General features: G+C 29.1%; 2 protein-coding genes across 2 annotated transcripts in view; one reads left to right on the top strand and one right to left on the bottom strand.

The window, feature by feature from the left end:
* LOC106689203 (uncharacterized) overlaps positions 1-5037 on the bottom strand; it is a 13404-nt gene extending 8367 nt beyond the window's left edge. Inside the window, exons 1-4 of the mRNA XM_014434084.2 lie at positions 4908-5037; positions 3880-3968; positions 2087-2244; positions 23-79 (exon numbers count right to left, since the gene is read on the bottom strand). Of these exons, the coding sequence (XP_014289570.1) occupies positions 23-79; positions 2087-2244; positions 3880-3968 (304 nt within the window). The 5' untranslated portion in view covers positions 4908-5037. The remainder of the gene's footprint in view (positions 1-22; positions 80-2086; positions 2245-3879; positions 3969-4907) is intronic.
* Positions 5038-6564: 1527 nt separating this feature from the next.
* The window catches only part of LOC106689201 (uncharacterized), a 9090-nt gene continuing 580 nt past the window's right edge, over positions 6565-15074 (top strand). The window contains exons 1-8 of the mRNA XM_014434082.3: positions 6565-7080; positions 7187-7344; positions 8335-8391; positions 9064-9213; positions 9314-9979; positions 11882-11962; positions 13321-13378; positions 13796-15038. Of these exons, the coding sequence (XP_014289568.1) occupies positions 6968-7080; positions 7187-7344; positions 8335-8391; positions 9064-9213; positions 9314-9979; positions 11882-11962; positions 13321-13378; positions 13796-15038 (2526 nt within the window). The 5' untranslated portion in view covers positions 6565-6967. The remainder of the gene's footprint in view (positions 7081-7186; positions 7345-8334; positions 8392-9063; positions 9214-9313; positions 9980-11881; positions 11963-13320; positions 13379-13795; positions 15039-15074) is intronic.

Raw genomic sequence — 15074 nt, 5'->3', positions numbered from 1 at the left:
ATTACTTATAAATAGTACTAACCAGATTTGGGTATCGCTGGACACACAGGAGAGCCATCCATTGTTGTTGGCCCATGATCTAAAATTTTTATATTAATAATAGTTAATAATAAACACTGTATTATTACATTCTAATTTTAAAAGAAGACTTTTAAGAATAGGGATAGTGGTAGAATCTTTTAGGCATTATAAAATATTTTCACTCATTGTTTTGTGTAAATGAACATTATACCTATAAACCTATTTTTAAATTATTTCATAAATAATATTTGTTGGCATAGAGAATATTATGTTGTGCATAATATAATGAATAATTATTTGTTGCATAAGGTATGATTAATGTATGAGAAAATAAAATGAAATCCTGGCTACATATTTAATAATTTATTTTCCATGTTTAAATTTTTTTAGTTAAATATCAGTGACGGATTCTGTATAAAGCAAAAAGAGATCTTGGGAACTCAACTCCTATCAAATATTTTGTTTATTTTTATGAACTATAATTATTATATTATATATAAATGATTAACAGTATTTTTCAAAACTTGAAGGAGATGATCAGTGGTGCAGGGGTGTATTATCTTAACTCTATTTTCTATTGGTATAAGTAAAACATAACTTTTTTAAAAAATTAGTTTACTTTATATTAATGTTTTCTACATTATATAATTATTATACTTATTATTATTAACATATTTTTATATCTTTTTCATTTACACATAAAACTGTTTGTAACGATTATCTCCTCTCCACTCTGTCTGTACCACTCCTCCTTATTCGTCACTTGTTCGTTTTTTTTCAACTCCACAGGTGGGTTCTGATTTGTACTTTTTTATTATTATTTATTTATTCTTTCTTGACTGTTATTTATTCTCACCTTACTTCCTCAATTTTCTGTCTTCAAATGTGGAAAATTTTAGTTTTTATTTCTTTTAAAGCAACTTTTCTATTTTTACATGTTATTATGTTTCTTTATTATTTGAAATTTGTTATATAATTTTTTATATACATACTTATTATTTTACATCTTATTTTTGTATAATTTTTCCCCTAACATTTATATTATTTAATCCTACCTTAGTTTATTTTTTTGTATCTTATTATTCGACATTGTCAAAATATTTTTAGTTGTAACTTTTTTAGTAATGATGAAGCCCTACAAAGCGGGGTGAAACATCGGTAAATAAACTGTTGTTAATTATTTTTTGGCCATCGGGGATAATTGGAGAATAATGACACCGATGTTGAGAATGGAAGGAGGCATTCTTGAACTGGAACTGTTGAATATTATAAGTATTTTCATAAATTATAATGAATAATAACTTTTTTTCTTTACTATTTTCTAATATATAGAAAGATTTGAGACATTTTTATTTTATTACTTAATAAATATGACTCCCACATAACAAAATTTGAAAAAGTATGTTATTAAATTAATCATCTTCTACAGGAAGAGTTTCTAGAAATTTTCCCAAGATTCGTTCACAAATCTTCCATGTTTAAGTGTAATAATTTATTTTATATACATCAACAACTTTTTGAGAATATCCCCCATCTTCAGGTTTCTGATAAAAATATTTTATATATAAAGTATAATTATCTCCTTATTTTGTCATTAGTGCTAATATTGAATCATATTATTGTCACAATAAATAAAAAAAACTTTTTATAATATCAACAGTTATGCATTTTTAAGGAGAATAATTACCTTCCTGAACGTAATTATATTCCCGAAACATTGTTGTTGATGTATATGAAATAAATTATTATACTTAACCAAGGAAGATTTGTGTCATTCACCAAATTCATATGTTATTATTTTTTAAAGAATAAAAGCAACAATTTCACCAGCCCAACGGTCTCCTCACGTTCCATTAATTCCATAGCGTAGCCTTAGACTATAGCTTGACTATACCACCTTAGCTGGACTCACATCAACACCTTATAATGCCACAAGGCAATCAAAGGGAGAAGGCTTAGTAAAGTATACATTATACATTTTATGTATTAAAAAAAAAAAAAGCAACAATTTCAAGTATTTCAGATAAATAAAATTATAATAGTTTTAAAAATACATCTTACTTACATACTGGAGGATGTAGAGTTGGAAATGCAGGCTTCACTAATCTTGCACTAAAACTATTCAAGAACATCCTCTTTTCAAAATGTTTTTCGCAGAGTGCATAACATTTTTGCTCGCAAAGTACATTTTCTAAAGCAGCAAAATTAGCCCATACAGCAAATCTAAGAAATATTTAGATACATAATTAAATTGTTTAGATACACAAAAAATTGTAACAATTAGTGCTAAATATAGGAATTTGAGTTGGAATTAAAAAAAAAAAAAAGTTAAACTATGGAACATTTTAATTAATTAATTATTATGAGAGATAGTTGACCGTGGATGATAAATGAGGAGAAGATGGTTGGGGGTGCGGTCAGTGAAACACAAATAAGTTAGTCATACTTATTTGTGTTTCATTGACCGCACCCCCAACCATCTTCTCCTCATAAGGAACATTTTAATTTTTACAAACAAATGTGGAGGTTACTTTACAATAATGTTGAATTATAATTAAAAAATAAATAAAAAAGTGATCATTTTTGTATTAAGAAAAACATTTTTATTAAGTATCTTTAATAATTGAGACATTCAATCATAAAACATGGTAACTAATTTTTTTTTATGAATTGAAGTTTTTGGCATCAATGGCTTTTTTAATAATAGATTCTAGAAAGAATCTTTAGGAAATTTGTTTCCTTAAAAGAATAATGTTGATATTAATTTGAGGTAAGTGAGACCTGCTTGAAGATAAAACATTGTAATCAACAAATAATTTACCGTTGTAAAAGTATTCAATTCTGCAGTTACCGTTTTATGACCCTGTTCCAAACAGCAATTATTATTAAAAAGGGTTAACATTTTCTTGGAGTATAACTGAAAGTGAAAAATCAACTAAAATCTTTAAAGAGGAATAAATAAATAGACTTTTTGTTAGTTTTATCTTTTTTGTTTCTACAAAAAATAAATTTAACAAATTTTTAAAAAAAGTACAAAAAAAAAAAATGTATATTGACCACAATACAAAATCGAGTTTTGAGGAATTAATAGACAAAATTTTGCTTGACTCTAATAATGCTTGTTTGTACAATTTTTTTCCTATTGATTAGATAAAAAAAGTAAGTATTTTTCCAACCTCTTGACCTTATATAATAAGGTATAAGTAATAAGTAATATATTAAAATAGATAATAAAATTAAATCTATACCACTACACCTCGTGAAGGGTCGGGGGTGCAGTACTTCGTAAAGAAGTACTATTACCAGACCAACGGTTGTGCAAGGAGGTGGTTTGGTCAGAATATTTTTATTTTTTACTGATCACCATATTGTTAACCATTTAAGGGTTTATGAAGCTAGGTGGGCTCACGAACCCACATGGCTGACTTTTGGCTATAATGGAGATAGAAAATAATTATCTGTATAATCACAGCTAGATTCAAACCCATGTCCTTGGAGTTAGTAGCACAGCACAGTGCCTCTGAGCCACCTCTCTCACAAAGTACCAATAAAAGTAGTTTATTTTCAGTAATCGTTTCACCAGTAAAAGATCTAATTCTGTTTAAATTATATTTTTTATATCAACATTAGTTAGGTTTGTGATAACAATCAATAATTTCATCACAATACTACTTTTTTCTTCACAGTAAAGGTTCTGGCTAGAAAAAATTATAATTTAAAATAGATTCAGATAGAGCTCGGTATTAGGAACAGTTTGGCAACTTGTGTTGTCTTACTTTGACCACATATTGAACAAAATAATTGCCAAAACTGGTTTTTCTTCTAAATCTTCAGCTCTATTCTATATATCTTACTAACCTCTCAGTAGCTTCTGAGCCCTTTCCTTGAGGAAATTTATGAACCTTTTCAGTTGTGAAACAGACGCAACAAGTTTTCTTGTAGTTCATCTAAACAGGCAATAAAACTATATCAAAATTGACAGTTTTTGAGAAGCATGCATAAATTGAAACACTAAGAATCAAGAGTCTGGCTTGATATAGCAACATATGAATTAGTTTATTCATGAAAAGTGATAAGGATATAATGACAGATTCTTTTGATTTTTTTTTAAATTAAATCTAGCAGATTTTGTAAATTTCAGTTCCTTAGGAAGATTAAGAGTATTTTTATTGAACTAAAACCAAGCACTAAGTATCTAAGGTAAAATTAAACTGTTCGTTGAAAATAATAATTTTTTAAAAGTAACTAAATTAAATAAAACTAATACAATATATTAGAGTAATCAAATATTTTATTATTAAATCAAAAATTCACAATTCAATAAACTATAAAAAATAAGATCCTATAATTCCATAAAAAATAAAAAACTATCTGATAGTAAAATAATGTCTATTGAAATCAATTTTTATTTATTTTTTTAAGAAATCTCTATTATATTGATAATGAATAGCAATCATTGCACTACCTAACTATTTGATATTAGGAATAAATTTAATATAAAATAATAATTATTGTTTCTGTTCAGAAAATTAAATATTGTATTTAATATATATATAAATTTACAACATTCATGCCATAAAATTATTTGTTGAAACAAAAAATACACTGTCATATTACAGTTATGATGCCAAGTATTTTAACATGTTTACAAAGTAATCAATACAAGAGAGCATCTGTTGAGGAAAAAAAAGTTTCTGACATCAACATTATTACAATTGTTGTTCCTGTCATATATGTTTAATAGTACCAATCAATCATATATATTTTTAATGTAAAATTGATAAATTTAAAAATAATAAATATTATAATTAAATTAATAAAGATAATATTGAAACATTGTAATGATAACATAAATGTTTATTGATAAAAGTGTAAAAAGTAATTACCCTAACAGACTGAGAATTTGAAAATAAATCATCAAATTGACCAGATGATGTAAATTAGACAATATTCCATTTATGAAAAACCGAACGAAAATAACGCCAATAACTAGTCGTTGGGTAGCGAATACAGCCGATCTAAACCGAATGTTGACAGTCAGTGTTACCTTATAATGTTCTTACATCAAGCTGATAAGGTAACACCGATAATTTTATTTTTAAACCTTTTTATTTAATAAAATATATATGAATACAAATAAATGTAAAAGAAATATTTAAAAAAAATAAGTAATTATAAAAAACATTTTAGATGAAAATAGTTGACCGTATGAAGTAGATAGTAGGAAGATAGTCACGGTGACGGTCAATAAAGCTACCAAAATAGCAAAAGAAAATTATTTAATGTTAACCAACGTTTCGTCCCAGTTTGCAAGGCTTCATCAGGGCTGTCCTGATTGAAAGACTTTTTCAGCCATCGACCTTTGTTCAATCAGGACAGCCTTGACGAATCCTTGCAAAGTGGAGCGAAACGCTGCTTAGCATTAAATAGTTTGTCTACTATTTTGTACCTTTATTGACCGCTATCCGGACTTTCTTCCTACAAAAATACTTTTTAGTCAGTCAAAGAAGTATTGGCACACTTTTAAGTATGTACATAATATTTTATAGATTGAACTGGCAGCCACCAATATTTTGTCATCATCATTCATTTTCATAGGCATTGACGGAACAAGACTTCTTAACTAATTTTACGCCATTCATCAAAATTTTCTTTAGCACTTTTATTTTGGAGAAATTTGATTTTTTCTTTCCCTTTTTTCATATCCAATAGATATCATAGGTGTTCTATAGCATTAATGCCCGAAGACTGTGATGACGTTTTAAGTTGTCTCGGAATATTTTACAGCATCCACTCTTTCGTTTTGTTATCCGTGAGCTTGGGATCACTGTCTTGTTGAAAGATAAAAGTATCTTTGATCCCCGGATTTTCGGTACTACTTTTTAAATTATGCCGCAAAATTTCGACTTGTTTTTTGGCATTCGTAATACTTCCAATGATTGCCAAGTTTCCTATACAATCCCACGACAGGTTTTCGATAAATGTACTTTAGAACCAAAACCATTAAATTTACTTTTGAGAAAATAACATTTTTCCAAAATTCGGAAATGCTTTCCCGCCAAATCGGCCACGGAGCAAATGTGAAGTAGTACCGTCTCTTTAGAATAATATTGCAGTAATTGGAAGAAGATGGGCTTTAGAGCCTGTTTCAATGTTTCAAACGAGACCATTCACACACTGAATTACGCATTCCGGTTGTAACGAACCTACATTCGTATGGCTTACAAACGGTTTCAAGACAAATTACATGGACGTTTCAATAAATTTGTTGCTCAGCGTAGGCTGAAGAGGATTTGGATGAGGAACCTCATAGTCTGATCGTATAGTATACTTGAACATGAGGAGGTTGCGTGCTGTTTCCCTCATGCTTGTCCATAACACCTCTACAAAACTCACCACTCTTGCTAATAGTAATTAATCAATAAAATTAAATCCTAAAAATAAAAAAAAAATTGATATGAAGGTGATAAACGACATTTGTTTTCAATAATAATTAACATTTGTCTCAAAAGATCACATTTTCTGATAAATAAATTTATGTTTATTTCGGATACTACTACAAAACAAGTTCTAAGAACGGAAACTTCTTAACTCGCGTATTGAGAATGGGACAAGTCAGTTAAGGACGTCTTCTACTGAACAGGATCCATTGTGGGGTTTGTTTATCTCTTTTAAAAAAGAAGAATTCGACAGCGCTGTGATATAATTTAAGTCTTAAAATGATAGTATAGGCAAGAATATGGAGGTTATTTTTGGAGGTTGTTTTGTACACTAGTACCTTATTTGGCTATATAATTATATTTTGATTTTTGTTTACTTTCTGATAATATTCACATTCTGCCCTATGCACTATGATTGTTTTGAGTGATCGTTCTTGAACGATTCAAATCTGTCAAAACTTTTGTATTATCATTAAATATTGGAATTTAATTTTAATATTTTTAAAATGATTGAATCCAATCCGATTTATAAGTATGTGGCATGTTGTATTTGTCAATCAAAAACTACACGTGCTCATAGATTACCTGCTTTATCCACAAATGAAGACAAATTACTTAGGTATGTTTCTATTTTTTTTTGTATGTAGTATTTGATCCTAACATTTTTTTTAATTACTGGTCTACGGTTTCGATTTAACCAGTTATGTTTTGGATCTTATTTTTAGATATGCTAAGTGGGTAAATTTTGCTGCTATAGAAAATGTTTATAACAAACGAAAATATTATTGGATTTGTGAAATACATTTTGAAGACAATGCATTTTGTAATCATTTGAAGCTCAAGATACTGCGAACTGCTGTTCCAACTTTAAATCCCCCAATATGTGAGTCATCTTCTTTAATTTATTATCAAATTAACTTTTTATAAATTGTTTATTTTATAATATTAAGCATCTACCCCAGGTGGTCATTAGCAGTAATGTCTGTAAATTCTAGTTTGTGCATTAGTGATCGCTATTTGAATAGTTTAACATTTTTGCAATCAGTTCATTGTTATCACCTCTTTATGACCTATGGTTATACAGTTGACTTGTGGTAATGATTAGTGGTTGTTTTTGATTTTTAATATTTTGAAGTTTTTGTTGGAAACTATGATTTTTAAATAAATTACACTGGTCCACTGTAAATTTTTTAAAGTTGTCTTTACCACATTAGTGTTATAACTATTTTTTCCACATTTTATTTTTTTTTAATTTAAAATATTAGTAGAAATTTTGTTTTCCATTCTTTTTTCTTAGTTTACGGGTGTACTATTTTGAGGTGAATACTTTTACTTTAGTTAAAAATTGTAACATTCAATTTAATTTTTCAAATAAAATTTTATTTGTATGAAAAAATGTTTTTTTTTTGCTTCAAATTTTGGTTTATTTTTAATGAAATTATTGCTCTGAAAACACTGTCAAAAGAAAACCGTGTTAAAATATTATTTTTTAAGTTGTTTTGTCATTATTGGTTATGAATTAGCTTAAAGCACAAACTAATTTTATACACCTCACACTTCACAATTTCTGTGGGCCACCAGCTTCTTTTACTCATTAATATTCACTTCTGTTATAATACTAACATGAAACATTTTATATGATTTAATAGTACTAGTTGTAAGAATTATTAAAGCATTCTTTTAATTTTTACTCAAAATTTATTTTTTTAACTTATCTGTCAAAGATGTTTGCCGTTTTGGAAAAGCATAAACAATACCGCTGATAAAAGATATCTTTTACGATGTATACGAATATTGCTTTGAATGAATTTGTTGATATTCATTTAAACATTGCTTCTATATTATGCTCTAGCTATTTTCTGTTATTTTTTAGACGAAGGTCCTTCTACAGAAAATGGGTCACCACCAGGCCCTACTGAGCAGAAGGATGGTTAGTCAGTTTTAATTCCCTATTTCTAAATTAATATTAGATCGATTAATAAAGTAATATGATACATAATTATAAATTTGTATAAATGTTTAAGAATATAAGCTTCTGGAGAGTAAGATACCAAAAAAACAAACTCTGAACTTTGATTAAGATATTTCTATGTTTAATATTATCAGTAACTTCTTAGTAGTGTCTTTTAAGTTATTGAGGTATAACTGCTTTATAGCTTTGGACATAGTTTGTATTGTAAATTTTATTTGATAACATTATGTAATTATCTATAAATGATTGACTGTAACTGAATATAAAGGAGATAGTTGGGAGTGTGGCCAAGAAGGAATAAAAATAGTTTTCTCATATTTATTTGCCAATTTTTCACCCCACTTTGCAGTGCTTCATCTGGGCTTTCGTGTTGAAAGAAGCACATTTTATAACATTGGTTTTAACTGTAATTTTTAGAAATGAGGAAAAAATTGGCGCTATTCCATTTTTTTTTTTATTTAACTGACAGGTTCTTGTAGATACCCTGTGTTAACAGCTTATGCTCAATTTCTGTTTAATCGCATTGTTTAATTTTTTATTGCCATAATAAAAAACTAGCCACTTTAAAAATTGTTTTATTTATTGATTAATATATTTTTTCCCATTTATTCAGGAATTGTTGTGTTTTAGAAACACTTAAGAAAATCTTAAAAGAAGTAATCAACAGACAAAGGAAGATTGAACCGAGTGGACAAAAAAGGAGGTTTTACAATTTTGTATCTACTTCATCTAGTGAAATAGGTTCTGCGACGATCTCCAAAGAGAATGAAAACATTTTGGGTGAGTTAATGAATAAATAATTAAGTCTCAATGGTTGTCTTTACTTTAAACCTCATAAAGATAATATCAAATAACAATTTATAATTTTTTTTTGTTGTAGGAACCGACATTCAGAGCAATCAACAAACCACAGTAGTTTTAAAACAGGATTCAAAGCAGGCTTTAGTTGATAAGGCCAATGATGCTAGCTTACCGAGCATTAAAACTGTTTTCCCATCACCAAACTTTAAAACATCAGAAAAACCAACTAAGAGTCCAGAAAATCCAGGCAGCATTGAAAAGAGTAGTAATGGCCCGATGAGTTCATCTTTTACTCAAAGGACAAGGCCTTTGATTCTAAAGAAATCACTTATAAGTTCTAAGATGCGCCCTTCAACTATCCAATCTACAGTTGGTGCATCAGATCTATTTAAAACTCTCTCAAATGTCGATGCGTGTCCAAATAATCCTGAATCTGGATTGAGTCAAATGAAAATTGTAAAAAAAATATCTTATATTAATACTAAAAAACGAAGGGTGGTCGAAGATCATCGTGAAATTTCAGATTTAGTGAAGAAACCTTGTGTTGATAAAATTATTTCTACGCCTGATACTGATTGTTCTGAAAATCTTAATCTTTCGTCTGTAAATGAAAATATTTCTGAAACTACTGATTCCTCATCTACTGTTGCCAATTTAATATCAAATGAAAAAGATGAACAGTCTAATATTTTGTCTACTGTTATTAACAATTCAGATATATCCTTTTCAGAGATCTCTTGTGTTGGTAAGGTTTTTAATTAATTTATATTAATATTAATATAGATGGTTATTCTATTATACGTTGTATGGGTGATGCTCATTTTATGGACAGCTTTTAGTCCATTACAATTTTTACTCACTTAGTTCATCGATTATAGTCTGATTTTTTTTCTCTTCTAATATACTGGAAAGAAATTTTTCTTTCATCTTGAAATACTAAAAATTATAATATGAAAGGATGAATTAAATTTATACTTGAAGAACTTAATGCAAAAAAAAAAAGACATGTCCCATGAGGTGAATTTGTCTGTTGAACTGTTTCAAAAAATTCTCCAAATATATTCCCTAATATTAAAGATAAATATGAAAGGAATATGGTCTGGGTGCGGTCAAAAAAACTCAAATAGTAGAATTATACTATTTGAGTTTTTTTGACCGCACCCGGACCATATTCCTTTCATCTCTACACATGGTCAATCAATAATCTTCCAGTAAAGATAAATATGTTGGAATTGTGGGGAGTGGGGTAGCTCATTGAGTAAGGGGCTCTGCTACTAACTCCTATGCCTAGATTCGAATCTGGCTATGGCAGATGATCATTTATTCTGTTAATTTAGCAGCGAGTCAACAACTGGGGTATTTCCTGTTTTCAATCCCACACTTTTTTGTTTAGATTTCGCTTAGAAGGAGAGTAGAGTTATGATGAGTCAGCTATAAGTCAAACATGTGGATTCAGGGAGCCCTCCTGGGGCACACCCAGCCTATATAAATTTGGTACCCTTAATTAAGTAAAAATCTGGCTGTCGAGAGTGATTCTGACCAAATGACCTCTTTGCACAATGTTTGGTCTAGTAACATTACTTAGCAGTCTTACAAAGTATGCATCGTTGACCCTTCATGTGTTCAAGTGCTACTGTTTAATTTTTTTTTTTTATGATTTTGATTTGACTTTAAATGGTTGTAAGAAATTTTTTAGGAACGATATTTTTTATATTTCAGCTACAGCAGTTGTTTTAGAATAAAGTACATGAATGTTTATGACCAAGTTAAAAAAAAAAAAACTCATGCCGTTATCATGCTTGAATTACTGTTGCTACTTGCGAATTTTTGTATTTGTAGACATCAATAGCTGAGCATGGATAGGAATATTATTCAAATTAAAGTTAAAATTATTAATATTTAACATGAAAATAGCTCATCATATGAGAATCACCCATATTAAATAATTATCTGAAATGAGGTGTAGATAGTTGACCGTAGATTAATGATTGAAGAAGTTTGTCGGGGGTGCGGTTAGCAAAGAACAACATAAATAAACAAAAACATATTTATTTATTTTATGCTGATGTTTCGACGTTGTTATCTCTTTTGTTCTATAGCCCTGATGAAGACCTGAAACTCAGGTTGAAACGTCGGCATAAAATAAATAAATATGGTTTTGTTTATTTATGTTGTTCTTTGCTAACCGCACCCCCCGACAAACTTCTCCAATCAATTATCTGAAATAATTTAATACGATGGGAGCGCGGTGGCACAGTGGTAGGGCACTATGCTAATAACTTCAAGGACCCAGGTTCCAATCCGGCTCTGGCAGATAATTATTTTCTGTTACATTGTAGCTGTGAGTCAACCATATTGCTTCTGGGGTCCACCCAACCTCATAAAGTGGGGAAAAATTAGTATAATTGTTGTTATAAAAACAGTGCTTTCTTACAAAGTAACAGGACCCATGACCCTTCTATGAATCGTAGGGGTTTACATCATTATTATTACTATCATAAATAAAAGTGTAGCTGAAATCTCTTAAAACAGATCTGATCTATAGCAAATTGATCATTTTATTTCTTTTGATAAATTTAGTTTAAACTTATTGACTTACTATATTATTAATAATTTTTAACTCATTTTCACCCCTATCTTTTTTTAGATGAAGAAGTTGTTATTGGTGATACAGAGACTGAAAATGATAAACAGAACCAGTCGATGAAATATGTTAAAAAACAAATAGGTATTTCATATTAATTATTGTTTTTGTTTTATATTTGTTATAAAAAGTTTACTTATTAATATCATTCCAAAAGGTTTTGGAGAGCTTCATAAAACTGAGTTATTCAAGATTTTCCTTTCACTGTAAACATACCCACACCCCATTGTAAAGCACCAGAGATGTGTAGTTCGTGAATGAACTAGTTCGAATAAACTATTCACACAAAGGAACTACTTAGTTCAGTCAGTTTTTTTGTGGTCCCTAGTTCCTTAGTTCCTTTTGCTTGTGAACTAAGTTAGAACTATCGAACTAAGTTGAAACTATTGAAAAAATTCTGGAAAAATCTTGATAATGTTCATAGTGAAATCAAAATGTATTTACTTTCTGCTTTTTTGCCCCGAAAAATAAATTTACCTTCTGAATACAATTTCTTTGTTAAATTACATTTACATTGCTACTACAATCTTGCTGACATTTTGGATGGTCCATCCATCTTCAAGGGCCTATTTATAAATATATAGTTACAAAGTTTTTTGTTATATTAAAATTTTGAATTATAGCCGACATAATAACCTGAAAAAAAAAATAAAAGTAACTTTAAATGAACAATTTTATGGAAAAATATAGGTCAAAGGATGTACTAAATTTGTCCCATTATAAATTTTCTTAAGTAATAATAGTAAAAAAGTTTCATCCTCGCATTACAAAATAAATTTGTATATATTATATTTTTTTCTTGAGTATTTCAGGGTTATATTTTCCCATTCCTATTTCTGTTATGAATTGAGTTAATCCTGTCATCTGAACTAGATAGTTTTTTGGGACATTGGGCCTCAAAGGGTTACTCAATGAAAAATGAACTAACAAGTTTAAATGAACCACCTAGTTCATTATACTGAATGAACTACCAAAGAACTATTCCCCAAAAAGAACTACTTAGCAAAGTTTGAAATATCTGGCTATGAAGAAAGCTTTAGTAATTTATACTAAGTAAAACATTTGTCTGACAAATTAAGTTGAACAGGGTGACTGCCCTAAGCTGTATCATAGTGAATTATCGCTTATTGGTTGGGTGCATATTTGAGGTGTGATCTATTGTTATATAACTTGGTTTTAGGAACATCAGGTGTGATCTATTGTACAAATTGATTATAGGAATGTTAGGTGTGGTCTATTGTTGTACAACTTGGTTTTAGGAAGGTCAGGTGTGGTCTGTTATTGTACAACTTGTTTTAGGAAGGCCTCCATAATATTTTACATTGATATTCATGATTCAAAGCTTCCTTCCAGCCAATATGCCATTAAATAATGTTTCTTATTTAAAAATTGCATTTAAAAGTATTTGGTAATTTATTCATTCAAAATTTTTTTTTTTACAGTCAGTAAGAAGAAGTATTACGATCCAGTCTTGATCAATTCTGTTCTGAACAAAATGAAGTATGTATCTTTTTTTTTATCATAAATTAAAAAATTTATTTATTTACTTAGTTTTGAAATTTGATATGCTGTATTAGTGAATAACTTTTGTTTCAATAATATTAATATATTTATACATAGAATTGTTTGAGCTCTTTCTTTTTATTTATTTTTTTAACCTTGGTTTTTAAAGAGAAAACCAGAAACAGTTTTATTTATTATTTTAAAAAATATTTATTTGTATTTTTGTTTACATTACAACTACAGACTTCACATCTTTAAGCACCAATTTAAAATCGAAACTGGTGGTCAATTTCTATTGAAACATAAAACTGATTGAACTTTGTCAATCAATTTGGATTGTTAAATTAAACTTGCTTTGTGAAAATGCACCTTTTGCTTAAGCAATGATTTTATTGTAAATATTTTTTCTTTCAGATTGAAAAAGAATGGTCCAGTTTGTGTTGTCACTCTCGAGAAGAAACCGGATAGGCTATTTAAAGGTTTTACAAAAAGCAAGCTGGTCACACTCTATAAGCAGCAAATAAACAAAAATAGGAAAAATAAAAAAGCTAACCAAGGGATCAATAAGAACGGTAATGACATAACGAAAAAGAAGATTAGGAAAAAGAGGCGGTGTACGTGCTCTATCCACTGTCACAGGAGGTTCAATGCTTCTAAAACATCGTCTCCCATCATTAATAATGTTAATTCTGGCGTCGGTGTCAAGTTTGAAGGAACTGCAACAAATCCAAATGTCATGAATATAGATCCAGATCTAGCCGATGAAGAATTATTTAATGTTGAAAATGTTTTCAATGTATCAACAATTTTGACGAACGTTCACGATAAATCACAGATAGAACAGTTATGTCAAATGTTAATAGAAAGTATTTTCAGATTGAAAAGTCTCAATATTGAAGGAACAATGGCCAAATTGCAGGTTTATATTGCCCAAGTACCTGAAATTGGAGTTAATAAATCACCTTGTGATGGCCCAGCTTCAACGTATGACATTGAAGAACCTTGTGATTCCAATAATACAAGCCAGAGTATTGAGGTGGAATCTAATAATTTGAATTGTCATGAAGTTATTTTAAGTAGTTTGCAGGAAAACGATTGCAACCAAATATCTTCTTATATTACCTTAACTAATGAGAAAGACATGCCTCTGTATGACGAAGCTTCTGCTATAACTGAGGTAACTTATCAATCAGTTAACGAAATTGTTAGCGTAAGTAATCATCAACCGAAACCTAAAAATGTAAAAGTGAGGCTGAGTACATTCCATGACCACAGTTACGTCAAACAAGAGTCCAATTATATATTTGAAAAACCTGAATACTTGGTGAAACTGATCAATATCGAAACTTATAGGTGTCCTCGGAAAACAGTGAAACCGCCACAGTCAGGAATATCCAAAAAAGAAGTAGAACGGCATAAAAAAGTCTGTCTTAAATTAAATAACAGAATAATGCATTTGAGAGAGCTTGTAAACAAGAAAAACAAAAATATAAAATCAATGCATAGGAAAATAAAATATCTTGGAGGTATTGTTTGTCAAGAAAAGGGTATAAAACGTGTTAAATATCCGAAAATCCATGAAAACCTACAGGAAAAACAGATGGATTCTTTAAAGACTGGTCCTGAAGAGCAATTGTGTACCAACAGGAAAGATGAGGCTAAAATTTTAATAGACATAGTATGATAAACACCT

Source organism: Halyomorpha halys, unplaced genomic scaffold (assembly GCF_000696795.3).
Source record: "Halyomorpha halys isolate HHAL.00 unplaced genomic scaffold, Hhal_1.1 Scaffold1300.1, whole genome shotgun sequence".
Classification (NCBI taxonomy): Eukaryota; Metazoa; Arthropoda; class Insecta; order Hemiptera; family Pentatomidae; genus Halyomorpha; species Halyomorpha halys.
The sequence above is the reverse complement of the archived record's forward strand: the minus strand, read 5'-3'. Positions and strand labels throughout refer to the sequence as shown.